The sequence below is a fragment of the Myotis lucifugus genome, unplaced genomic scaffold (genome assembly GCF_000147115.1).
Source record: "Myotis lucifugus unplaced genomic scaffold, Myoluc2.0 scaffold_70, whole genome shotgun sequence".
NCBI classification, from domain to species: Eukaryota; Metazoa; Chordata; class Mammalia; order Chiroptera; family Vespertilionidae; genus Myotis; species Myotis lucifugus.
In genome coordinates this window covers 1,485,125-1,511,276 of record NW_005871118.1, presented here as the reverse complement: position 1 = coordinate 1,511,276, position 26,152 = coordinate 1,485,125, and the positions used below count along the sequence as shown (strand labels likewise).

Genomic DNA, 26,152 nt, shown 5'->3' with positions numbered 1-26,152 from the left:
TAGGCCCAATTCCAAGGATTGGGGCTTATCCGCAATCAGACATTCCCCAAAGGCTCCCAAGATTCGAGAGGGTGCAGGCTTGGGCTGAGGGACACCCCCCTCCCCCCGGTGCATGAATTTCATGCACCGGGCCTCTAGTATATATATAAGCCTAAGTGACTGGCTGACCGGCTGGTAGCTATGACACACACTGACCACAAGGGGGCAGACACTCAATGCAGGAGCAGAAACCACAGGCATGGAAACATGGAACAGACTGATGAATCTCAAAGGGAAGGGGGAAGGGTGGAGGGCGGGAAGAAATTAACCAAAGATCTTATATGCATACTAGAGGCCCGGTGCTCGGATTTGTGAGGGACCAGTGGGGTCCCTCAACTTGGCCTGTGGGGATCGGGCCGAAACTGGCTCTCTGACATCCCCTTGGGGTCCCAGATTGCGAAAGGGCGCAAGCCAGGCCAAGGGACCCACCGGTGCACCAGGTGTCTAGTATGCTAGATTTAATGTTGGATTATTGTGTTACAATTCTCTGCTTTATAGTTTTTTGTGGGGCATATATATATCACCTGAAAAATTTGATTCTTTGTTATTGTTTTTATTACAGTTGTTTTGTATGGATGTTGTATTATTTTTTGTTGTTGTTCATGATAATGTGAAGCATTTTCCTGGATCAGGAGTAACAGACAGTATAATGGAAGGACTGAAGGTTTTGAGTGACTTGAAAGTTTTTTTGAATGATGCTGTGCTATTATTAATACAGTGAGGTGGAGTTTCTTTAATAAATGGAAAACTTTATGGGAAAAGCTAGATCTATTTTTAAATTATTTGATGCCATCTGTTGTTATAGAGCCCTGAGCTTTACTACCTTATTTTCTAGTTTTCTTTTACCACCATGCCATCAGTGGACATTTACCTTTTTCAAGTATATCTCTTTCCTAGAGTGTAGGTCCTTTAAAAAAAAAAATCCCTTGTTATGGTTTTAGTTGGATTTCGGTTGGGGATGAAAGTAGATGTTCATGTTCAAAATGTCAACCTGATATGTAATCCATGTTAGTTTATTCCATATGTAATTTTTAAATTTAATTTTAATGATGGTTTTATTTTATAGCAAATACAGTCTTCTTTTGTAGAACTCTACTTAGGAGATTATTTGAAGTATTGTATTTTTTTGAAAAATAATATATTAGGATATTTGTTTTGATTCCATGTGTTTAGAACTTATTAGCCAATTAAGAAACTTGACAAATTGGTTCTTGAGGGCAGTAATTCATTTTATGTAAGGGTGTTATGGTGATTCTTCCTATTTTGTAGATATTGAAGGCATTTATCTGGTATAATAAGACATATTGCTGTCCATTTATTGCTTATATATTGTGTGTTCTAGAGTGCCACATTTTTTATCAAACGTTTCTTTGCTTATAATATATCTCCATATTGGCTTTGGCACTCTAGAGACTTCTAGAGTGATTTATCAGAAAAGTATTTATTTGAGAAATGAGGGACAAATTCACATCTTAAAGTTTAATATAGTTTCTTTGACTTTTTTTGTCTTTGTCTGGTCAGGATAGGAATCTCGTTATTCTGATCTGTTACTTCTTGATGGAGATCCTTCAAATATATAATTAAAGTTACTTAAAGTAAATAGGGTTGTTCATATGTCTAAGACATGAGTTTTACTCAAAGTTGTGTAAAGTAATTCTCATGACAACTAAGAAGTCAGCAGCTTAATTCATTTTAATCTGTGATTTCATGGTCCTTTATAACAGCCTTTAATAATGTTGTTTTGCCCATGGGTTTTTTTAAAAATATGTTTTCATTGATTTCATAGAGGAAGAGAGAGGGAGAACAAGATAGAAACATCAATGATGAGAGAGAATCATCAATCGGCTGCCTCCTGCAAACCCCACACTGGGGATCAAGCTGCAACCTGGGCATGTGCCCTGACGGGAATCAAACCTTGACCTCCTGGTTCATGGGTCGACACTCAACAACAGAGCCACACCAGCTGGGCCTGTTTTGCCTACGTTTTGACTTGCTTTCTTTTCCCCATGTATTCTTTTTTTTCTTGTAGCCTATAAGCAAGATTAAGAGGCCTACAATATCAGGATCAAAATAATAAACATTAACATATCGGGATAGTGATATTTTAATACTTGTTATTTTTTTAAAATGTTATATCATAGATGACCTAACTTATAGATCTGCCATTGCTATCGTAGTTCATTGAGCCACACCAGCAACATTTTAAGGAGGATATTTGAGAATATCATACATGGGTTACTTGTATGAAGACATGGTGAATAATGAGCAAGATGTTTTTGGAGAATGGCAAGCATTTGCTTTTTACAGTGGAATCTTTGTGTTAGGGAAAACCATAAGATCAGTTTGGGGATAATTGATTATTTAATGAATTGGGTAAGTTGGGAAGATTAAAGCTTGGAAAGGTTGCTGCTATAGGGAGGGTGGGGCAGATAGTAATTGATAGAAGGCCTCTAATGCACTGTCAAGTTTTGCTATGATGGTGATAGAGTGATCTTATATCTGTGCGACAGTGCCAGTTTAGGCCTGTTTTCCTTATGTTTCAGTGCCCTATTTGACTAAAAAAATATGCCCTTTTATTCTCCAAAGGATAATAGGTAATATGATTTTCCTGTTAATAGTAAAGTAGAAGATCATGTATTTGGCTGCTGTTGGTTTTCCTGTAGAGAAGACACGGATCATTAGCCAAGATTATTACTATTTGCCTTCATATACAAAAGAAAAACTATATTGAAAATTGAAATGCAGTCCTTGTGCCAACCTTATGATTTTAAAAGTCTGTGAAAATCAGAATGCTGCTCATTACTAGATTGGCTACGGTATGAGGGAAGCATATTTCATATGCTCCTGATTCAGATTTTCCTCATTCATTCAGGTTAGCACATTCCTCAGTAACTTCTTTCTCTGTGTCTGCTTCCTCCCAAATCATTTGTCTGCTATCTCACAGTTCAGTCAGGTACTATCTCCTTTTTGTAGACAATGAAACAGATGCCCAGAGAGGAAATAATTTGCTTGAGGACACCATTATATGAAGAGTTATTTTTTTAACACAACACTTCTATAACTTTAGGTATATTAATAGAAGAATCATTTCATTTTTAAGGTACAGTAAAAATGTGATTTCACCATAATCTACTTCATCTATAATCCCAATTGGTTGTACATTTTGTCCAACAGTGTTGTTTTTTTTAAAAAAACTAACCACTAAGAAATGTGCTTATATTAAAGATTTGGTTTTTTTTAAAAAGAAGCTCTTCGAGTTTTGTTGTTAGAGTTTAAAATAAATGTAACTTATTTGTCTTTTGTTACTCTCCATTTTCACTATCTAAGTCAGTGGTTCTCAACCTTCTGGCCCTTTAAATACAGTTCCTCATGTTGTGACCCAACCATAAAATTATTTTCATTGCTACTTCATAACTGTAATGTTGCTACTGTTATGAATCGTAATGTAAATATCTGATATGCAGGATGGTCTTAGGCGACCCCTGAGAAAGGGTCGTTCGACCGCCAAAGGGGTCTCAACCCACAGGTTGAGAACCGCTTCTAAGTGAAGATTAGTGGCCAGAATCATATTTTGGTTCTGAAAAATTTAGAACAAAATTAACATATTGTATGCATATACAGATATAATTTATAAATAGTGGCTGAGGTTATCACAGAAAAGACCCCCTTCATTATTATTATTATTACTTTATTTTCATCAGAAAACTTTAAATTCTGACTGGTTATTATTCAAATATTTTAGGATAATCTGTTAAATTTTTAATATATCCACATATAATAGAAAATTTAATTATAAATGAATAAGGTAACAACTGTAGGGGCAATAAATTGTGATGATAAATTAAAATTTTATTTTAAAGTAAGTTTATTGGGATAACATTGGTTAATAACATTATATAAATTTCAAGTGTGCAACTTTATAATAAGACATCTGTATGCTTTCTATGTTCTCACCACCTAAAGTCTTAGTCTCCTTCTGTCACCATTTATTTGACACGTTTTATCCTCTTTGTCTTCTCCCACACCCTGTTCCCTTCTGGTAGCCACCATTCTGTTTGTATTTATGAGTTTGTTTTTATGTTTATCAAAACTAGTTTATGTGGAAAGAAATCATGTGTCAAAATTAACAGAGGGAGTAGTCAAACAAAGAAAAAATGATAGAAAGTTATTTATTTATTTTTATTAATCCTCACCCAAGGATTTTTTTTTCATTGATTTTTAGAGAAAGTGGAAGGGAGGGAGTGAGGGAAGGAGAGAGAGAGAGAGAAAAGGAGAAATAAAGAGAGAGAGATATGAGAGACACATTGATTGGATCACTGAGCTACACTGGCCAGAGCTAGCAACTAAGGTAATAAGCTCATATTGACATTCCTAGCAAAAAATATTGTAACTTCTCAAAATTATATATGTATTAAAAAAAACGTTTGTGATTTTATGATACAACTAGTGGCCCAGTGCACGGATTTGTGCATATTGAAAGGAAATTAACTAGAAGAAATATTTTAACATCACTATTGGCCATTTCTCTATAATAGAAGTGTCAGAGATGAAACAAAATTAGTAAATTGTATATGAAAATAATATATAAATTGATTAATAAACAATAACAGCATGATATAACAACAAAGACATGATATAAAAACAACATTGATAAAAACAATGACTGATAAATTGATTAAACTTATTCTAATATCTTCTTGTATACCACATTAAGAGTAAAAACACTTTCAGAGTGTTTGACTAATTTCCCTTATGATGAAGTATTTACAACTTTAACATCCCACGCTCTTCGAACTCGAGAGAAAGCAACATATAACTGACCATGTCCGAAAACAGGTTCAGGTAGGAATATTCCTACTCTGTCTAGAGTTTGTTCTTGTGATTTATTAATAGTCATCACAAATGCTGTCATCACGGGAAACTGTTTTGAAATTAATTTAAATGGGAGGCCAGTGTCAGATGGGGACAAATCAATTCTTGGATTCAGAACAATCTCTCCTTCCGCAGATCCTGTTAATACTTCAGCTTCGATTATGTTAGGTCACAATCTTTTGATAATAAATCTAGTACCATTACAAAGATGCCATTTACTACTAATTTTTCTCAGTAGCATGATGATTGCACCTACTTTCAATTTTAATTTATGACATGGCATTCCCGAAGGAGTAATACTATTAAGAAATTCGATGGGAAAATTTTCCTTTTCAGCATCATCCGTTGAATTGATGGAATCATCACTCAAATAGGTGTGAAAATCTCCATCAACTATATCCAAAATTTCTTCATTTTTTACGAACGTGCTCATTTTTGACAAAGAATCGCACATTTAGATATATTTTTAATATTATCTATAGATATACTATTTCCAAAGGTAGCTTCAGTAATAGATCCATTACAAATAATTTCACGGGGGATTTCAATAATATCCATTCTGAGAGTTTTATATGTATCGTGCATGCGTGAGTAAACGTCTATTTTTAAATTGGCAGTGTGCTCATATGTACCGGCCAGTCGGTCGGTCAGCTGGACGGATGGTCGGTCATTTAGCCTTTTATATCCTATACTAGAGGCCCAATGCACGAAATTTGTGCAAGAGAAGGCCTTCCTTCCCCCGGCTGCCTGCGCCAGCTTCCCTCTGACCCCTGGGACTTAGGCTTCCCTCCGGCTGCCGGCAGGCACCTGGGACCTGGGCTTCACTTACAGCCCCGGCTTCATCCAGAAGGTAATCCGGAAGGACATCCGAAAGGAAGTATGGTCTAATTAGCATATTACGATTTTATTATTATAGATAATAAAAGCCAAATAGCAAATTGACTGAACGGCGGGACAACTGGTCGTTATGTCGCATACTGACCACCAGGGGGCAGACGCTCAACGCAGGAGCTGTCCCTGGTGGTCAGTGCGCTCCCACAAGGGGAGTACCACACAGCCAGAAGCTGGGCTCATGGCTGGCAAGTACAGTGGTGGTGGCGGGAGCCTCTCCCACCTCCGCGCCAGCACTAAGGAACAGCGAGCAGGCAGGTGGTAAGGAACGAGGGGTCCTGGACTGCGAGAGGGTGGTCAAACTGCCAGTTTAGGCCCACTCCGTGGGGAGCGGGCCTAAACTGGCAGACGGACATCCCCCGAGGGGTCCCGGACTGCGAGAGGGCGCAGGCCGGGCTGAGGGACCCACCCCCCAGTGCACCCACCTCAGTGCACAGATTTCGTGCACCGGGCTTCTAGTATATAGATAATGCTCTTCATTTACTGAGTGAACTCGTTAGGGCTAAAAGAGGATAGACATTACTACCATTGATACCCATGTAATTCTCTTCCAGACCAACATATATCCTAAATTCCCAGGCCTAGTTCATGTGATCTTTCTGTCACCCACATTCTTAAGTTTTGATCATTTGTGCTTGATCTTTTCATTTTTGCTTGATAGGTCTAGCTAGGGATTTACCAAATTTATTGATATTCTCAGAGGACCAGATTTTGGTTTTGTTAAATTTCTTTATTGCTTTCTAGTACATTGATTTTGCTCTCTAATGTTTCCTTCCACCTACCTTGTGTTTACTTTGCTCTTCTTTTTCTAGGTTCTTAAGGTGAAACTTTAGGTAATTGATTTTAGACCTTCTTTTTAATATAAACATTTAAAGCTATAAATAACCCTGCTAAACATGTCTTCATCTACAAATTCTCCTATGTTGTATTTTCATTATAATTTAGTTTAAACATTTTAAAATTTTTATTGTAATTTCTTAGTGGTGCATGAATTATTTAGAAGTATATTATTTATTTTTTAGATATTTGGGTTTTTTTTAAGATGTTTTATTGTTATTGAATTCTAATTTAATTATGCTGTGGTCAGATAAACATATTTTGTGTGATTTTTATGAATTGACCCTTTGGTCATCATGAAGTTTCCATTTTTATTTTGGGTGACACTCTTAGTTTCTGTAGTCTAGTTTATCTGATATTAATATAGTCACTCCACCCTTCCTGTTTACTGTTTACATGATATATCAATTTTTAGCCATTTGTTTTCAATTTTATAATACAGATCTATTACTGATGATTATGTTTTACTTTTCCTTTACCTCAAAAAATGTCCTAATTTTACTTTTATTTTTGAGGTATATTCTTGCTGATTATAAAATTTTGTGTTGAAATTTTTATTTTGCCATGGTAAGAATTTTGTACCACTGTCTTCTGATCTCCATTGTTTCTGATGAGATACCAGCAGTAATTGATATTATTGCTCTTCAAAATGTAATGTGTTTGGGGATTTTTCCCTGAATACTTTTAAGATTTCTCTTTTTGATTCATCAGTTTGAGTATGGTTTTACTAGTCATGGTTTTCATATTTATATTGTAGTTAACTGAACTTCTAGAATCTGTACAATTGTCTTTCACTAAGTTTGGGGAAATTTTGACCACTACTTAAAAATTTTGCTTTCTGTCTCATTATTTTCTCTATTTCTGGGTTTAAATAAACATGTTCGACACATTAAAAATATTATCACACAGATTCCAGAGGGTCTGTTTTTCTTTTCTTACTAGCAGTCAATTTCTTCTTAGTTCTTCAGATTGGATAATTTCAATTGATTTATTTTTAAGTGCACAGATTCTTTTCTTTGTTGTTACCAATGTGCTTTAAAGTCATTGAGCATAATTATAATTTCAGATATTGTATGTTTTTAGTTATAGAGCTGCTATGTTTTTTGATTTTTAGTTTTTTTAAGCTTTATATTTATTACATGCATGGTTATTTTTACTACTTTAAAATCTTTGCTTGCTATTTCCAACATCTAATTCATCTGAGGGTTGGTCTCTATTGACTTTATTTTCTTGATAATGGATCCAACTTTTAATGTTTTGTGGTATAGCTAGTAATTTTGGATTTAATTCTGGACAAGGTGAATATCATGTTTTGAATGCTCTGGATTCTATTATATTCCTCTGAAGAATACTGATTTTTTTTTCTTGTTTGTTTTAGCAGAAAATTAACTTAGTTAAATTAAAATTGAAAAAATCTTGTCTCTTGGGGGGGAGTTGAAATTTTAGTTTAGTTTTATTTTATCTTTGGCTATTTGGAGTATGCACAGTGTAGAGTTCAGCCAGAGATTTGAATAGAGTTTACATACAGAATTTTAGCTACCTCCTCTGATGCTTTTTCAGAATTACCCTTTTGTTTTCCTTTTGCGGTGGTTGCCCTGCGCCTTTCTTCTGGTTTTTCAGGCCAGAAATTTTTTTTGTGGAGTTATAGCTGTCCTGCATGGCATAGACTTAAATGGCAGGTTATACGATCGGATAAATGGGAAATTTCTCATCGCCGTCTATAGAATCTGTCTTCTTTTGGTCATTGTCCAGTACCTTCAGATAGTTGCTTTTTATAGTTATCTGTAAGATCATCAGTCTGGTAGAAGCTTTCTTATCACTACTGTGAGACAGAACCTGAGGTTTTTACCTTTTAAAAGTACACCGTATATCCTACCAAATACTGTTATTCATTTAATACAAAGAATGGCTGCATTAGAGTAGAGGCATAGTTTTATTGTAACAATTAGAAATAATAAATAAGGTTGACTTTATATAGAAGCAGGGATTATAGGCATAGGGAAGACTCTATCCTTGGATACTAGATCAGATACATTTAGATTTGTTATATTATCTGAGGACAGTTGAGTAATCAAGACTTGATTTGAACCTTTAAGACTTTTACTTGCACTTTTTGACTAAACTTTAATTTCCTGTAAAGTTGACAACATATATACCCCTTATGTATCATTTTAACTGAGAGTACTTATTTATAAATAATCATACTTAGATGTTTGTTTCATAGAATTAAACTAAATTCTTTTCTTTCACATAATTTTAAAGGATATTTTGTTTTCATAATACAAGATATGCACTAAATGTATTTAATAAAATCTACTTACTATAGGTCCAGGTCAAGACCTCGTCCACGTTCCCATAGTCGAAGCAGTGAAAGGTCCAGTCACAGAAGAACCCGTAGTCGATCTCGGGATAGAGAACGACGTAAAGGCAGAGATAAGGAGAAAAGAGAAAAGGAGAAGGATAAAGGCAAGGACAAGGAATTACACAACATTAAACGGGGGTAAGTTGATATTTCCATGAACGTTAAGCAAATCTTAAGAGAGTTAACTCAGTGATTCTATGGCAGTGTTCAAACTAATTTCATTCTTGGAAGTTTTTTCTTGGATGGAAGAAAGAGGCGAATACAATAGGGAAAGAAAAAAGGAGTAAACCAAAATAGTTATCTCAAATTTTTACTGTTTTCTATTCCTATTTTTATTTACTTATGTAACAAATCGTAGACACACAAAATAAATAGCACTATCAAAGCTTAGTATCTCAGTAAAGGAAAATTTGCATAATTCTTTAGAAAGGTTCTACATTCAGTTTTACTTATCATAAATATGAATTTAAAATTTGAAGACTACTGAATGTTTTACTATTGGTTAGGTCTCTTTCAGTATAGAATGGGGACTTGGTCAATATTAAGGTGTATGTATATGTTAGAGTGTCTGTGCATACAGGACCTGGAATTTATTTTTTCTGGAATTGATATTATTGAAACAGTTACTCTAGCTCTGTCCATTTGGAGGGTGAAATTCACTCATAACTGTTTATTAAATTAAAAGCTGTTAAAATGAAATAATAAGTTTGGGTTAGTAGCTTAAATTACAGCTTTTTAGTTATTTTACTCAAAACTGACATTGGGATCTCTTATTCTATGAAGTAAAACATCTAGGAATTTATCCCCTTTTGTCAGTCTTTCAACACCTTACATATATTCACTTTAATACTTCAATAAAAAGTGTTTATTTTTGATGTATCAATCAGATTTTAGTGTTAAGTTGAAGAGCTTACCAGGACCTTGAATATGGTTTTTTGAGACCTTGATTCTATGAAGAATTAAGTTTATTAAAGGATATAGAACTCTTCTCTAATCCTTTTCTTTTCCCAGTTGTCTGTCTGTTTATATTTCATTTCCAGATTTACAGTGATCTATAATAATAAAAGCATAATATGCTAATTAGACCGGACAGCTGAACGTCCTTCCTAACGTCCTTCCAGACAAAGCCTTGGTGGCTGCGAGGGTTGAGGACAGGCAGCTGAGGCGGCCTGTGCCAGCAGCAGCAGCAGTGGGGTGATATGGGCAGCGCCTTCCCCTGATTGGCCCGGTCGTCTCCCACAGAGGGAGGCCAGACTGCAGCTTAGGCCTGCTCCCCTTGGGTCTAACTCATCAGTAGGACATCCCCTGAGGGCTCCTGGACTGTGAGAGGGGGCAGGCCAGGCTGAGGGACCCCCTCCCATGCATGAATTTTCATGCTCCAGACCTCTAGTATTATATAAACCTCCCTAGATTGTTGACTTTAAGTGTTTGTTGAAATAATAAATTTGTAGTGGATTTTGGAATAGGATAACATTATTATGTTACTTTCTTTCTCATGATTACCCCACAATCATTATTACAAACTAAGTAGTTGTGATCCTGAAAAATTCTGAGTTCTGTTCTTTTCTAATTTTAAATGTTATAGGAGAGGAGATAGTGTTAGATATCTGGCTATGAGAATAGGGAAGCTGAGTTAGCCGGAGTTGGTAGAATGGAATGAGGATCAGAGAGCGTGTGGGGGAAATCTATTGATAAAGGGAGAAACTTGGGAGGATGATAGATTTGAAGAGAGGATGTAGAATAGGTTTCTGAGACTGGAAAATATGGACTAAAAGAATGAATAAATTATGTCAATGAAGGAACTGCCTTGCTTCTTGTTCCTTTTTTCCCTTTAGGTTTATACTTTAGATACTACATGACTATGAGAAATATGACTATGCTTTTTAATACTCATTAAATTTTTGCTTTTTAATCTCACTAACTTTTAACTTTTTAGAGTAATATTTGCACAGTTGTATAAAATTGACATTATATAAAGCATTATTTTGTGAATTTTAAAGGTAAGAAAAATTATAGCGTGAATAAGACATGGAGGTCAGGTGGTTTCAAGAAAGGTTCTCATTTGGTAGGGTCTGGGCCAGATTTACAGGTTAGACTCTTGTTTCATTCAGTGTTGAGGTGTTCAAGTGACTCATTCCTGGATAAAAGATTCACAAGCCCATACTGTATTTGTCATTACTTCTTACTCAGCAAAGGGAGTGATTGAACAAAGTCCAAACGAGAGGGCCCAGTTGAAGGGCCCTGGGTACTGACACCAAAAAGCTGTGAGTAGCCTGATTCGGTCACCTCCATGATTTTGGTAGACTGTAGTACAGGGTGGTGCTATGTCAGGGTGCCCTGTCTACTGGTTAGTGCTAAGAACACACAAATTCATACCTCTAGGTATATCCTGAAGTCAGGTGTTTTTTTTGCAAGGTGTGTGTGTCAGTGTATACAGTTAATATGGTAGTATTTATATATGTACAGGTACACCCTCCTTTGTTCCAAAAATGATTTATCTTTTTTTAAAAAGTATGTGTTTATTTTCTAAATCTGTGATTTAAGCTATTCTACTGAGAATGTATCTTATACTCTTTTGTATTACTCATAGTACGTAATGTACATGTTAGTTGTTAATAAATATTTATTGGTAATTGATCAGATATGCTCATTCATTCATTTATTCATTTGTTTAATCAATAGTATTTAAATGCCTTCTATTTGTCAAGTACTGTTAGGGAATAGGGACATAATGGTAGGGGATTTCATGCAGGTCCATAAATAAACATATATAGAAGGGAAGATATATAAGTAATTACAGTAACATCGTAAGAGCAAGGCTGCTTTGGTCATAACTAACAAAACCAGGGACAGCAACATTTTTTTTTGTAAAGGGCTAGATAGTAAATAATTTAGGCTTTCTAGGCCATATGTCTCTATTGCAACTATTAAACTCTGCCCTTCCAGCACAAAAGCAGCTATAGATAATACGAAATGAACAGCATGACTGTGTTCCAGTAAAACCTAAACTAGATAGTTGGCAAGATTTGGCCCAAGGGTTGTAGTTTGTCAACATCTGGTTTAAGCCATAAGTACATTTATTGCTAATATAACAAATAGTTTGGAGGTAAGCAGACCCAGGCCCTTTTTATCCTTCCAACAGGCCAGTCTCAGCACATTGGCTTTCATCTTCAGTTTTTGGTGTTTTTTTTTTCCTTTGTTCTTTTTAAATTTTTTTCCTTCTTTGTCGTTTTTTATTTGTTTTCTTTTTTTTTCCTTTTTATTTCTTCATCTTCATTTTTGACACTTTCCGGTTGAAAGATATTTCTATGAACATTAGGTAAGTTGGTTGATCTAGACTGGTCAACATGTCAGGGAGAGGCTCTCAAAAGAAGAGATGTTTATACATTGAAGGAAGAAAGATGGGAAAGAATGTTGCATGCAAAATGAACTTCATATAGAAAGACTTGGAGGCAAGCAAGGTAGGTATTTGAGGAACTGAAGTCTTATAGAGCTTGGTTTAGAGTAGAAGAGAAATAATGATGAGAGATGATTACTAGAATACCTTATAAGTTATGTCAAGGAGTTTAGAGTTAATTCTAAAGGCAATGAGAAGCCAGTGAAGTTTCAAATAAAGTAATGATATAATCATTACTACATGAGGTATGAACAAAATCTTTACTTACAGGGGACATAATAATAGTAGGCATCTAACACTTATTATTCCCTTATTAGCTTTTCAGTAGATGGATACTGTTCTCAGAAATGTACCCATCAAGACTTCTGGAATATTTTGTTCAGACAGTTGAGTTTATACTTTTCTTCCTTTACATAACTTTCTGAAGCTTTTCTGAAGCTTTATAATTTTAGGGAGCTGTAAGAATTTCACCCCAGACATACATATACATAACCTGACAACTGAAGTAGTTATTTTCGGTGGGTATTGGGAGCGGAATATATTTAAATAGAATTTCTTTTTTAAAAATATATTTTTATTGATTTCAGAGAGGAAGGGAGAGGGAAAGAGAGATAGAAACATCAATGATGAGAGAGAATCATTGATTGGCTGCCTCCTGCACGCCCCCTACTGGGGAAGGAGCCTGCAACCTGGGCATGTGCCCTTGACCGGAATCAAACCCTTCAGTCTGACACTCTATCCACTGAGCCAAACTGGCTGGAGCTAAATAGAATTTCTTGTACTGAAATGTGACTTCCACTAAATCAATTGACTTTCAAGCTTTCTGAGAATATGTATTGAAGCCACTGGGATAGCAGTGAAATTGGGCTTCAAATATAGCCCACAGCCTATAGTTACCTATTTATGAAATCTTTCATTAAAAAGTTGACTATTCAATCCAATTAGATGTTAGGTATATCACAACTATTTTAGGTATGTCTTTATAGACTAAAAATTCAGAAAACATCTCAGTGGAGGGAATATATACTTTTATTCATAGGAATTGCTACCTTTGAACATGTAGCCGTTTTGAGTAGCATATCTGTTTAAAGTGTGCTAAGGTGTTTACATCTTGGTAAAGTTAAATTGCAAAAAATTACAATTTTTGCTCATTTTAAGTCATTCACAACTTTTTTCCTTATAGGACAAGTTATTCTTTTTGAGTCTTAATTTATTCTTCTGTTAAATGGGGATAATAATATTTCCAAAGCAATAAATGTTTGAAGCGGTGTATAAAAGCAGTCCAGTACCATGTAGTAGTCATACTTTATAGATATGTTAGTTATGGCTTTGACCTTGGCAGTGTTCCAATGTCTTCAATTGTAGCGTTTCATGTAATAAATTCCTGTTGATGAGGTTTTTCTTACCAAGTGCTTGGCAGAAGATGTTGTGATTTGGGAATGCTGGACCCTTGAGTTTTGACAGTAGTTACATACTCCTGTCATATTTTTCCTTATCTCTTATTTCTTTATGCAGCAGAAAGTCATTTATGCTAATTTACCCCTATTTGCATATAGGTTATAGAGTTCTGTGGTGCAGGGTGTGCTTAGAACTCCTTTTAAGTGTCTGTTTGGATCAAAGCAGGGCTGTGTGATAGCTGTTGTCTGACACCAAGCTGTGTGGTGTTGTTTTCATTAAACATTTATCACACTTCGAATGTGACAGCAGGCAACTTTGTACCAGGATAACATGTTTTCATGCAAAATTTATTAAAAAAGATGAGATTTTGTAGAGATCTTGTTGCCTTTCACCAGTGGCGAAGGGTAAATGTTTGGTTCGAAAGAAGTATACCTTTAACACGTGTCATTGTAACGTGCAAAGAAGCTTCCTACTGTCAATTTTGTTAAGTAGGTAAACAAATACATCTTTATGTAAGTGTGTGCTCTGGATTTTTCTTGCTTTTTAAATTAAAGTTTTTACAATTTCTTTGTGAATTGAATGAATACCATAACAGTGGCCTATTATGATGTTGGACATTTTATATTGCAGTGAAATTTACCATCCAATTTCCATTGTACAGGTTTGAGATTTTGTCACTAGATATTAGTTTTGCAATAGAAACCGTAATTTTCAAAAAGGCAAGGCCAAGAAAGGGAATCTAACATAACAAAAAGAATATTCAGCAAAAGCAGGAGACAAGGTTTCATAAGTTCTCCCCCAGGTCACCACTGTTCTCTTATTTATTATGTCAGTACATTTTAATTATCCCAGACTTTGCCTGATGGGATTTGATTTGAATTATGCCTGATAGAGACTACATGGCATGAATTGTAGGCTCATTCTTTCTTTTTGTGGTTGCCTGACTGAGAAAGGCCTTGGAATGAGAGAAGGTACTTTTATTTTCATTTTTTATTCTATAGAGGCTGAGGAATTACAGTTATATGAAGAAGTTAGTGAGAGAATGAAAGTAGTCTCATGCTATACTTTTCAGTAAGTTTTATCATATGGACTATCAAAAACTTGGTGGGATCCTTTTCAAGAGGTGGTACAAAAATTATGTTGGAATTAACATTCAAGAGTAAAAGGAGAGAAGTGGGTGGTGGGTAAAGGAAAGAACTTTGTCCTAGAAACCATTATAAAAGCCACATAAACCTTCAGATTCTGACTCATTGTGCTTTGGAGGTATTAAGGGATAATTTTTTAAAAAGGTAAAATTGACTCAATAATTTGTATAGATAAAAGGCTAAGTTGACCGACATCCATCTATCCATCTGTCCGACCGACTGGTACATATGACACACACTGCCAATTTAAAAATAAACTTTGATTCGCACATGCGCAATACATATAAAGTGCTCACTGTCGCCAATTTGAATACTGCATTTGGTGGGACAGTTCTCTTTTCAGAGGGGATTTTTGACAATGTCTCAGTGTTGTGCCGCATGCTATGTGATCGGCCATAGTACAAACAAGTTTCAAGTACTGTTGTGTTTGGGGATGTTTCAGACAGTTGTCTCTTAAAACAAATATGAGATTAGAGGATTCTGCTTATAGCGAATGGTTAGTAAAACTTGGAGATGGCAAACTTGATAGCAGTTTTTATTTAGGAATAGATATTATTCAAATCCCCTATGAAATGATTTGTAACGGATCTATTATTGAGGCTACCTTTGGAAATAGTATATCTATAGATAATATTAAAAATATATCTAAATGTGCAATTCTTTGTCCAAAAAAATGATCACGTTCATAAATTAAGTGAAGAAATTTTGGATATACTCAATGGAGATTTTCACAACTATTTGAGTGATGACTCCATCGATTCAACGGGTGATGCCGAAAAGGAAAATTTTCCCATCGAATTTCTTAATAGTATTACACCTTCGGGAATGCCGTGTCATAAATTAAAATTGAAAGTAGGTGCAATCATCATGCTACTGAGAAAAATTAGTAGTAAATGGCATCTTTGTAATGGTACTAGATTTATTATCAAAAGATTGTGACCTAACATAATCGAAGCTGAAGTATTAACAGGATTTGCGGATGGAGAGATTGTTCTGAATCCAAGAATTGATTTGTCCCCATCTGACACTGGCCTCCCATTTAAATTAATTTCAAAACAGTTTCCCGTGATGCCAGCATTTGTGATGACTATTAATAAATCACAAGGACAAACTCTAGACAGAGTAGGAATATTCCTACCTGAACCCGTTTTCGGACATAGTCAGTTATATGTTGCTTTCTCTCGAGTTCAAAGAGCGTGGGATGTTAAAGTTGTAAATACTTCATCATAAGGGAAATTAGTCAAACACTCTGAAAGTGTTTTTATTCAATGTGGTATACAAGAAGATATTAGAATAAGTTTAATCAATTTATCAGTTACTGTTTTTATCAATTTTTAAATCTTTATTGTTCAGATTATTACAGATGTTCCTCTTTTTCCCCTTTAGCTCCCCTCCACCTGGTTCCTACCCCACCCCAGGTCCTCGCCCCCCACTGCCCTCATCCATAGTTGTAAGATCTTTGTCCAGTCTCTTCCTGCACCCCCCACACCCCCTTCCCCCTCATAATTGTCAGTCTGTTCCATTTCCATGCCCCTGATTCTATTACATTCACCAATTTATTCTGTTCATCAGATTTTTCATTCATTTGATTTTTAGATTCACTTGTTATAGATATGTATTTGTTGTCACTTTGTTGTTCATATCAATGTTGTTTTTATATCATGTTTTTGTTTTTATATCATGTTTTTGTTGTTTTCATATCATGTCTTTGTTGTTGTTATATCATGTTGTTATTATTTATTAGTTAATTTATATATTCTTTTCATATACATTTTACTAATTTTCTTTCATCTCTGACACTTCTATTTTAGAGAAATGGTGAGAATAGCAATATTAAAATATTTCTTCTAATTAATTTCTTTCAGTGTGCATGAATCCGTGTACTGGGCAACTAGTATATACATAAACACATTCCAAAGGTATTACTTAACTCATTAAGTAATAGTAATTAGTGAGATACTACAAATAGCTCAAAGGAGAATGCAAAGAGTGGGCACATATATAGGCCACCAGGAATATAGGACACAAAATTGCTTAATAGATTCAAAGCTGACTTTTTCCAAATGGGGAGAGAATCAGTTACAACTCCACTGGACAAAGTTAACATGCTTATCCATAAAAATAATCACTTGCATTGTTATCAGTTACCTCTAATTTGTAGAATTTAAAAACATCTCAGACAAAGAAAGGTGGAAAGGTTGAGATAACCTGGAAAGGCACCCTGGAGAGGACTCCCAGTAATCTTCTTTGTTCATCTCAATCATTTTGAATTTTCCTAACAGAGTAAGTTATTATTTTTGACCCTTAAATTTATTCTTTTATAAAATGGGGATAATGATAGTTGACAAAGTGTAAATACTAGAAGCAGTGTATAAATAAGATCTCAATTAATGAGAGTTATTTTGTTTTTTTATTAGTAGCACCAAGTTAATGATTGATTCTTGTGACTACCAGTTTCTCAGCTATCATTCCTTTTTTTTTCACTTTTGCATCTTTTTAAAGGCGATCCCCTCAGCCTAAAATACTCTTTCTTCTCTACCTCTCCTGCTATTTTCATGTATATTTTGGGGTTCACTTTAGATGTCACTTCATGAAGTATTCCCCACCCCTCTCTAGTGTGCCCTGCAGTTAGTGCCCTTGCATGTATATCTAATCTGAATAGAAAACTTTGTAATTTTGTAACTCTAAAATTTTATAATTGCCAGATTATATGTACCTTGTTTGTCTTATTCAACATTGTATTTACTTGGATCATAACAAGTACTCAAATATTTGTAGAATAAATAAATAAATGATGGTTTTAGAAATGGTTTCTAGGTACTTACTCAATCCCTGTTCGGCGCGCCAAATGTGGTGGGCTGTTTCTGTTTCCCACGACCCGCACGGGAAAACGACAGGTTCTTGAGCGGAGGAGCTGGGGATTAAGAAATTAAAGAAAAAACGAGATGCAGAAATAGATTTTAAGCTGGGGCCAGGTGGGCGCCATCCTCTCTGATGGAGAGGCGGCAAAGCGCCCTGAGACACACAGCAGGTTTATTTTAAAGGCCTAGATTTACATATCTAGTTCCGCCCCTGCCTGATTAACATGTCCAGCCTTATTGGGGAAGCATGTTCCCAGGGTGTGGCTCTGCCTAAGCTCTGAGTTCAGCTGATAATAATTATAAGAAAATGCCTAGGTGCCTCCCAGGCGGCCCTCTACAAAAAATGATAAAGCTGAATTTTTGTATTAGGAAAATAACCAACTCTTTTCTACTATTCACGCCTGGTTTAAGTGTGCATGTGCACACACATGCTAGGTGTACCAGTTAATAATGGTGGATTTTTTAATCAAAGAAAACACGATTATTTCAAGAGAAACATCAAAAGTGCTTTATTCAAAGTAATGTCCATTGCTAGCTACACATTTCCCCCATTTTCAGGTAATTTGTGGATACTGTCCCAATAGAACTTTTCTTGATTTGAGGCAAACCATTCAGAGACCAATTTTCCTCTTCTATGTACGTTTTGAAGTGCTGCTCAGAAAGTGCATGTGCCATTGTTCAGAACAAGTGGTAATCTGAAGGAGCAAGGTCTGGTGAATACTTCCCAGGCAAGATCTTTTAACGTGTCTTTAACTGGTTTTGAGGTGTGTGATGGTGTGTCATCATGAAGCAAAATTACTTTGCTGTGTCTTCTGGCACATTCTGGTCGTTTCAGATCAAAGCGTGATTCAAATTGATTATTTGTTGTCAGTAGCGATCAGTATTAATGTTCACCTGGTTTTAGAAGCTCATAATACATCACACCTTTCCGATCCCACCAAACTCAGAGCATTGTCTTCTTTCTGAAGCGATTTGGCCTTGCAGTCGATGTTGATGGTTGACCTGGATCAGCCCATGATTTTGTGCATTTGGGATTCTCAAAATAAATCCACTTTTCATCGCCAGTCACAATTTGATGCAAAAAAGACTTTCTTTCGTGCTGTTGAAGCAACATTTTACTGATGACTTTTCGGTTTTCCATTTGTCTTTCGTTCAGTTGATATGGCACCCATTTTCCTTCCTTTAAAATCTTTCCCATTGCTTGTAAATGATCGGAAATTGTTTGCTGAGCAACATTTAATCTTTCTGCAAGTTGTTTTTGAGTTTGACAGGCATCTTCATCCAATAATGCTTGTAATTGTTGGTCTTCAAACTTTTTCAGTTGACCTGGACATTCTTGGTCTTTCACATCAAAATCATTACTTTTAAAGCGTTTAAACCAGCGTTCACAAGTATCTTGAGATAGAGCATGTTCGCCATAAGCTTCCCAAAGTATATGATAACTTTTTCTTCAAAATATAGTAATGAATTAAAACTTCCTGAAATGCTCCTTTTTTGGCACGATATTCGACATTTTTAAGTGTTAACACCTTCAGCAAATTTGACATATGAAGTTTTGAAGCTTGCTGTCAATACAACAAAATAGCATATATATCAAATTGCATACATATCAACATATGTGTAACTCCATCTATTGAAAAAAAAATCCACATTATTAACTGGTACACCTAATATACATACACCACCTCCATTTGAGTTTCCAGAGGACATTTTTTAAAAGTATGCATAATTCCCATTATCTTTATTTGTATTTTAAATGTTATCAAACCTGCTACAAATGAATATCATTTAGCATCAGTTGTTTAAAAAAATTAATGTCATTTCTAGGATTTATATTTTAAATACTGATTAAAATTCCAGTCCTCACTGATAACTCTTCATGCCTAGTCTGATTTATTTCAGGATCTTAATTGGTATCACCTACTGTGTTGATTTGGTACATGAGACAGGGCAAATCACTAGACTTAAATATACTGTTCCATAGAGATCTTTTTCTGAAGACCTCAGTATTTGCCTTCAGTTAGGTTATGTATGACTTTTGTTAGCTAAAATATCTGTACTATTATTAGAGGAATGCAGAGGGAATAACTTGGGTTGTCAGCCAAGTCTTTTCTTCCTAAACAAACAAGCAACTTCCCTAAAAGCTAAGTGTTGCTTATAATTAGTGATTATAGTTCTAATTTTTACTTAATTGTAAAGCACCTTGATTAGCCCAGATGTGAATGATGGTAATCCACATAGAAGCAGTCTGTTCAGTTTTTTTAAAAAAACAAATCCAGTTTCTGTCAGAGAAAGCCAAGTATCACATGATCTTACTCATATGTGGAATCTAATGAACAAAATAAACTGATGAACAACATAGATTCAGTGACATAGAAGCATGAAACAGACTGACAAATCTCCAAGGGAAGGGGGCAGGGGAAAAAGATTAACCAAAGAACTTATATGCATAAATACATAACCAATGGACACAGACAATAGTGTGGTGAAGGCCTGGGGCGGGGGCTAGTGTGAGATAGAGGGGGTCAATGGGGGAAAAAGGAGACATCTGTAATACATTCAATAATCAAGGTAAATTTTAAAAATCTAGTTTCATTTCTTACAGGCTTTCTTCCTAGTCTATTCATCATTGCTGTGGCATCTTCAAAATAGAACAGATTTGAATAAACCATAATATATGGTTGACATGTTAGACAAATCTTGGTCAGTACAATGGAGAAGTACAAGCTTAACCTCTTTTGATGAAACAGCAAAGATTGGGAAATAGATATCTACATAATGATCTATTTTTATATCCTAATATGATATTATAGACAGGTTTAAAGTGGATGGTTTAAATGTTTTTAATATCCTAGTAAATGAAGTATGTATTGCCAGATGATAGGAATACATATGTTTTTTTGGATAGATGTAGTTATGGGGTACACTTTTTCACTAAAGCAGAGTAAGTTGTAATACATTCCATTTGTGTAGGTGTTGTTAACATACCTTAGATTTCAATGCATTGAAAGAATATAATAAAAGAAAAACTCCAGATGGTGTCATTGGGGTTAATGCTTTTCATTTTAGTGCTAAGGATATTGTCCTTGGGCTCTGAGATTGCATATAACTACAGGAAGATTGGGCTGAATTTCAGTTAGAGATTGCACCTTGTGGGTATAAGCACAAAACATTCTCTAAATGCTGTTACATATGTGATGATCACTAACATTGCAGGTGCAGTTAGGGAACTGCATCAATGAATGCTGCTGTTTTAATTCTTTCTCAACTCCTAGAGGAGGTTTTGAAATGGCAGCCTTTGGCCCCTATGGATATGCCAGCCGGTGACAGGCCACCTGGAAGTAGATCATGAAAATCAATTAGGTTGTCATGTTGAAGTCTTAGCTTCTTTTTCGTAAGTAAGAAAGATAAAGGAAGGCATTCCACATTAGAAAAAGAGAATAGTCGATATAAAATTTTAAAAAGTAATGTGTATTTGTAATAAGCCAGAGGTAAAACGTATTTTGTGACTACTTGGAAGTTAAATCCACTCAAGAAGAATGATGAAAGACAAGAGTACAAGAAAAATATCACTCAAAGCTGTCTAGACAAAGAAGAATAGTGTTTTTGTAAATACACACACAGAATTGCTCAAATTGTAAGTATTTATTAAATTATTTACTCTTTAAATGAAAATTTTTCAGTTTCGTTAAAAAATCAGTAGTATTTGATCCAGTAAATTTGCAGCTGCAAAGCTAATTTGTAAAATTGTCAAGGCTTAAACTAAATCCTAAGGAGTTATACTGATTATTATATCACAAGATGTGTGTTTCTGCTTAAAATATTTGCCATTAATACCGTTTTTAGAAATTTTCATATACTTTTTTTTTTAATATTTTATTGATTTTTTACAGAGAGGAAGGGAGAGAGATAGAGAGTTAGAAACATCGATGAGAGAAACATCGATCAGCCGCCTCCTGCACATCTCCTACTGGGGATGTGCCCGCAACCCAGGTACATGCCCTTGACCGGAATCGAACCCGGGACCCTTCAGTCCGCAGGCCGACGCTCTATCCACTGAGCCAAACCGGTTTCGGCTCATATACTTTTTTTCTATTTTAGTTATTTCTTTAAGTCAGGTTTATTGAGATATAAATTACATGTAGTAAAATTCACTTCTTAGATATATAATTCTGTGAGTTTTGACAAACTATTGTCATTCTCATCACAAAATATATAAAGTATTTCTGTCACCCTAAAAGGTTTCCTCATACTCCATGTGCATCTCCTTCCCCCAGTTCCAGCCCCTGTCCAACTAAAAAGTTTTATCTTTACTCAATATCATATAAATGTATTCATGCAGTATATAGCCTTTTATATGTCGCTTCTTTCACTTAGCATGATGCTTTTGAGATAAATTAGGCTGTTCATGTATCAGTTTGCTCCTTTATATTGTTTTGTTAAAAAATACATTTTTATTGATTTTTTTAAACGTTTCCTAAAGGTGCTTTAATCCATACTTTATATCAATCTTTTCTCATTTGTTTTTTTAAATAAATCTTTATTGTTGAAAATATTACATATGTCCCTTTTTCCCCCCATTGCCCTCCCTCCCCCCAAATTTTCACCACTCATTATCTGTGTCCTTGGGTTATGCATATACACATATGAGTTCATTGGTTGATCTCTTCTCCCCCTCCACCCTTACCTGCCTTCCTTCTGAGGTTTGAAAGTCTGTTTGATGTTTCTATGTCTCTCAGTATATTTTTGTTCATCAGTTTATATGGGTCATTAGATTCCACATATGATTGAGATCATGTGGTACTTATCTTTCTCTGATTGGCTTATTTTGCTTAGCATAATGCTCTCTAGGTTCATCCATGTTGTTGCAAATGGTAAGAGTTCTTTCTTTTTTACAGCTACATAGTATTCCATGGTATAGATGTACCATAGTTTTAATCCACTCATCTGCTGATGGGCACTTAGGCTATTTCCAACTCTTAGCTATTGTTAATTATGCTGCTATTAACATAGGGGTTCATATATTCTTTCTGATGGGTGTTTCTGAGTTCTTGGGATATATTCCTAGAAGTGGGATCACTGAAGTGAGAGGGTTAGAGAGATAGAATCATGGATAAGAGAGGAAGTAATTGATTGGCTGCCTCCTGCCTGGACACCACTGGGATTCGAGGACGTAACCCAGGCATGTGCCCTGATCGGGAGTCAAACGGTGACCTCTTGGTTCCTGGGTTGGTGCTCAACCACTGAGTCGCACCAGCCTGGCAATTCCTTTATATTGTTAAGTAGTGTTCCATTATTCTCCATTTACCAGTTTAAGAGTTAGATAGTAAAGTTTTTTATTCTATACTGTAGAAGAGTTTGTGTAATTTTTGTGTTATTTCTTCCTTAAATGTTTGGTACAATTTATAAATGAAGCCACTTAATGTAAAGATTATTTTGTGGATTTAATTTTTTAGTAGTTAATTTTTCTGATGATAGGACCTACTAGATTTCTATTTCTTTTTGTGTCAGTTTTGGTAAGTTGTATTCCCCTCCCCCCCCCACCCCCCCTCCCAGGAATTTGTTCATTTCCTCTAAAATATTCAGTTTTTGGACATAAATATTTTTATAAGATCCTATCAAGGTTTTCTGTATATACTATTAATTATGTGGTGATGGTACTTTTCCCAACCTAATAGCAATTGTTTGTGCTTTCTCTCTTTTTTCTTAATCTTATTGGATATTTGTAAATTTTATTAGCTTTTACAGCCAACCAACTTTTGGCTTTGTTGATTCTTTGTATGTGTTTGTTTTCATTAATTTTTATTCTTCTTCTAAATCTTATATTTTCTCCTTCAATTTCTTTAGGTTTAATTTTCTACCATCTTGAGAAGGATGGTTAGTTCATTTATTTTGAGTTTTTTTTCTTTTCTAATCTGTTTATCTAAGCTTATGAACCTTCCTCTAACCATAGCTTTAGGTATACCCCATAAATTTGGTATAGAATATTTTCATTATAACTTAGTTCAAAGTATTTTCTAATTTCCATTACACTATTTCCTTTAACTTATGAATTATTTAGAAGAGTAGTCCTTAGTTTCTAAATATATAAGCATTTTCTAATTATCTTTGTTATGTTTAATTTTAAGTTAGCATAGAGTAAAAGTTGACTTTTTTTGAATGGGTAGTTATATGAATTTTAATACATGTATAGATTCATGTAGCTATTGCAACAATCAAGGCACAGAACAGACTCATCACCCCCCAAAACCCCTTGTGTTCCCCCTTTGAATTTACATTCTCTGGCCATTCCTAGCATCTGGCAACCAATGATATGTTTTTTGGCACTAAATTTCTAAAGGTTTTATCTTTTGAAAATGTTATATGAATGTATCATATAGCATGTACCTTTCAGACTGATTCCCTTTCTCAGCATAGTGCACTTGAGATTTGTTCAAGTTGTAGCAAGCTCAACAGTTCATTTCACTTTTTGTTGAGTAATACTCCTTTGTATCAGTGTGCCACTGTTTATTCTTGTACTTCTTGATGGACATTTGGTGATTATGAATACAGTTCCTTCTGTACATTCATGTACAAGGCTTTCTGTGAACATAAGTTTTTCTTTCAATACATAACTAGATGAGAGATTGATGTAAAATATGATTAATGGACATCTTTATAGAAAACTGCTGAACTGTATTCCAGGTTAGTTGTACTATTTTTCATTTTTACCATCAGCATAGATGCTCTGCATTCTCATCAGCACTTGGTGTTTTAAATATTATTTATCTCAGCCATTCTTTTGGTGTATAGTGGTATCTCATCCTGGTTTTAATTTGAATTGATAATGCTAATACTGTTGAACATTTTTTTTGTTTTGTTTTTTATGTTGAACATTTTTTATATGCTTATTTGGAATCCATATAACTGTTCAACTCTTTTGTTCATTTTAAAAAAGTTAGGTTGTGTTTTCTTACTGGTGAGTTTGCCAGATCTATACATATACTGCATACAAGTTCTTTGTCGACTATGTGATTGAAAGTATAATGTTGAACGTCTTTTTGTGTGTTTATTGATCATTTTTGTTACTTCTTTTGTGAAATATCTGTTCAAGTTATTTACTCACTAAAAAGTTTTCTCTTAACATTAAATTATAAGTGGTCCTTATATATTTTGAGTACAAGTCATTTGTCTGATATATGTGTTGTGAATATATTTCTCCTAACCTGAAGCCTGTATTTTCATTTTTAATGGTGTTATTTGCAGAGCAAAAAACTTCCTTTTTGATGAAGTTCATTTTGTCAGTTATGTCTTTAATGTATCATTCTCTTGGTGACATTTCTAAGAATTCTTTGACTAAATTCAGGTCATGAATATTTTCTTTAAAAATTTTTGCAGTTTTAAATTTTACAATTAGGGCTATAATCTATTTTGAGTTATTTTTTGTATAAAGTATGAGCTTTAGTTTGAGATTTTTTTTTGCATGTGGATATTCAAATGTTTCATTGTTCCAAAATAGTTTGTTGAAAAGATTATAATTTCTTGATTGAATTGCCTTTGCACTTTTGTCAGAAATCCAGAACCATCGTTGGAGACTCCAGTACTTCTTTCTCAGTAATCAACATAACAGATGGAAATGAGCAAGGAGACAGAATAGAATAATACCATCAACTAGCTGTATCTACTTGACATTTATACAACAATAGAGGCCCATGCACGAATTGGTGCACGGGTGGGGTCTGGCCGGCCCACCATGATCGGGGCTGATTGGGGCCAGCTAGCTGCGGGGAGGGACTGCGGGAGGTTGGCCGGCTGGCCCCACCCCCGATTGGGGTGGGAGGGCAATCTGGGGCCAGGCCAGCTGGGCAGAGGGGCCATAGGAGGTTAGCCAGCTGGCCCTGCCCCCATTGGGCCAGTTGGCCGGCCATAATGTGCGTCATAGTGACCGGTTGTTCCGGAGGCGAGAGAGGCTTGCGCCACTGCAGCTGTGCTCACCAGCCGTGAGACTGGCGTGTTGTGCCCATTGGTCAGCTGAGGGGTGCTCCCACTGTTGGAGTACACTGACCACCGGGGTGTAGCTCTTGCATTGAGTGTCTGCCCCCTGGTGGTCAGTGCGCGTCATAGCGACTGGTCGTTCAGTCGTTCAATCACTTAGGCTTATAGATAGATAGATAGATAGATAGATAGATAGATAGATACAGATATATAGATATAGATATGACCAATAGCAGTATGTTATGCATCAATAATAGCAACAGCTTTTTCAGGTTTTGAAGTCATCTAATAAAATTATAGAGACATCTAGCATACTCCATTAAACAAAAATTTAAAAACAAAAGCAGCAAAGTTCTGTTACTGTTGTGGTAACTGG

General features: G+C 35.2%; 1 protein-coding gene across 1 annotated transcript in view; it reads left to right on the top strand.

Annotated features, from left to right (window-relative positions):
- RSRC1 (arginine and serine rich coiled-coil 1) overlaps nucleotides 1-26,152 on the top strand; it is a 329,184-nt gene that overhangs the window by 74,979 nt on the left and 228,053 nt on the right. Inside the window, exon 4 of the mRNA XM_023755153.1 lies at nucleotides 8,966-9,139. Within this exon, the coding sequence (XP_023610921.1) occupies nucleotides 8,966-9,139 (174 nt within the window). The remainder of the gene's footprint in view (nucleotides 1-8,965; nucleotides 9,140-26,152) is intronic.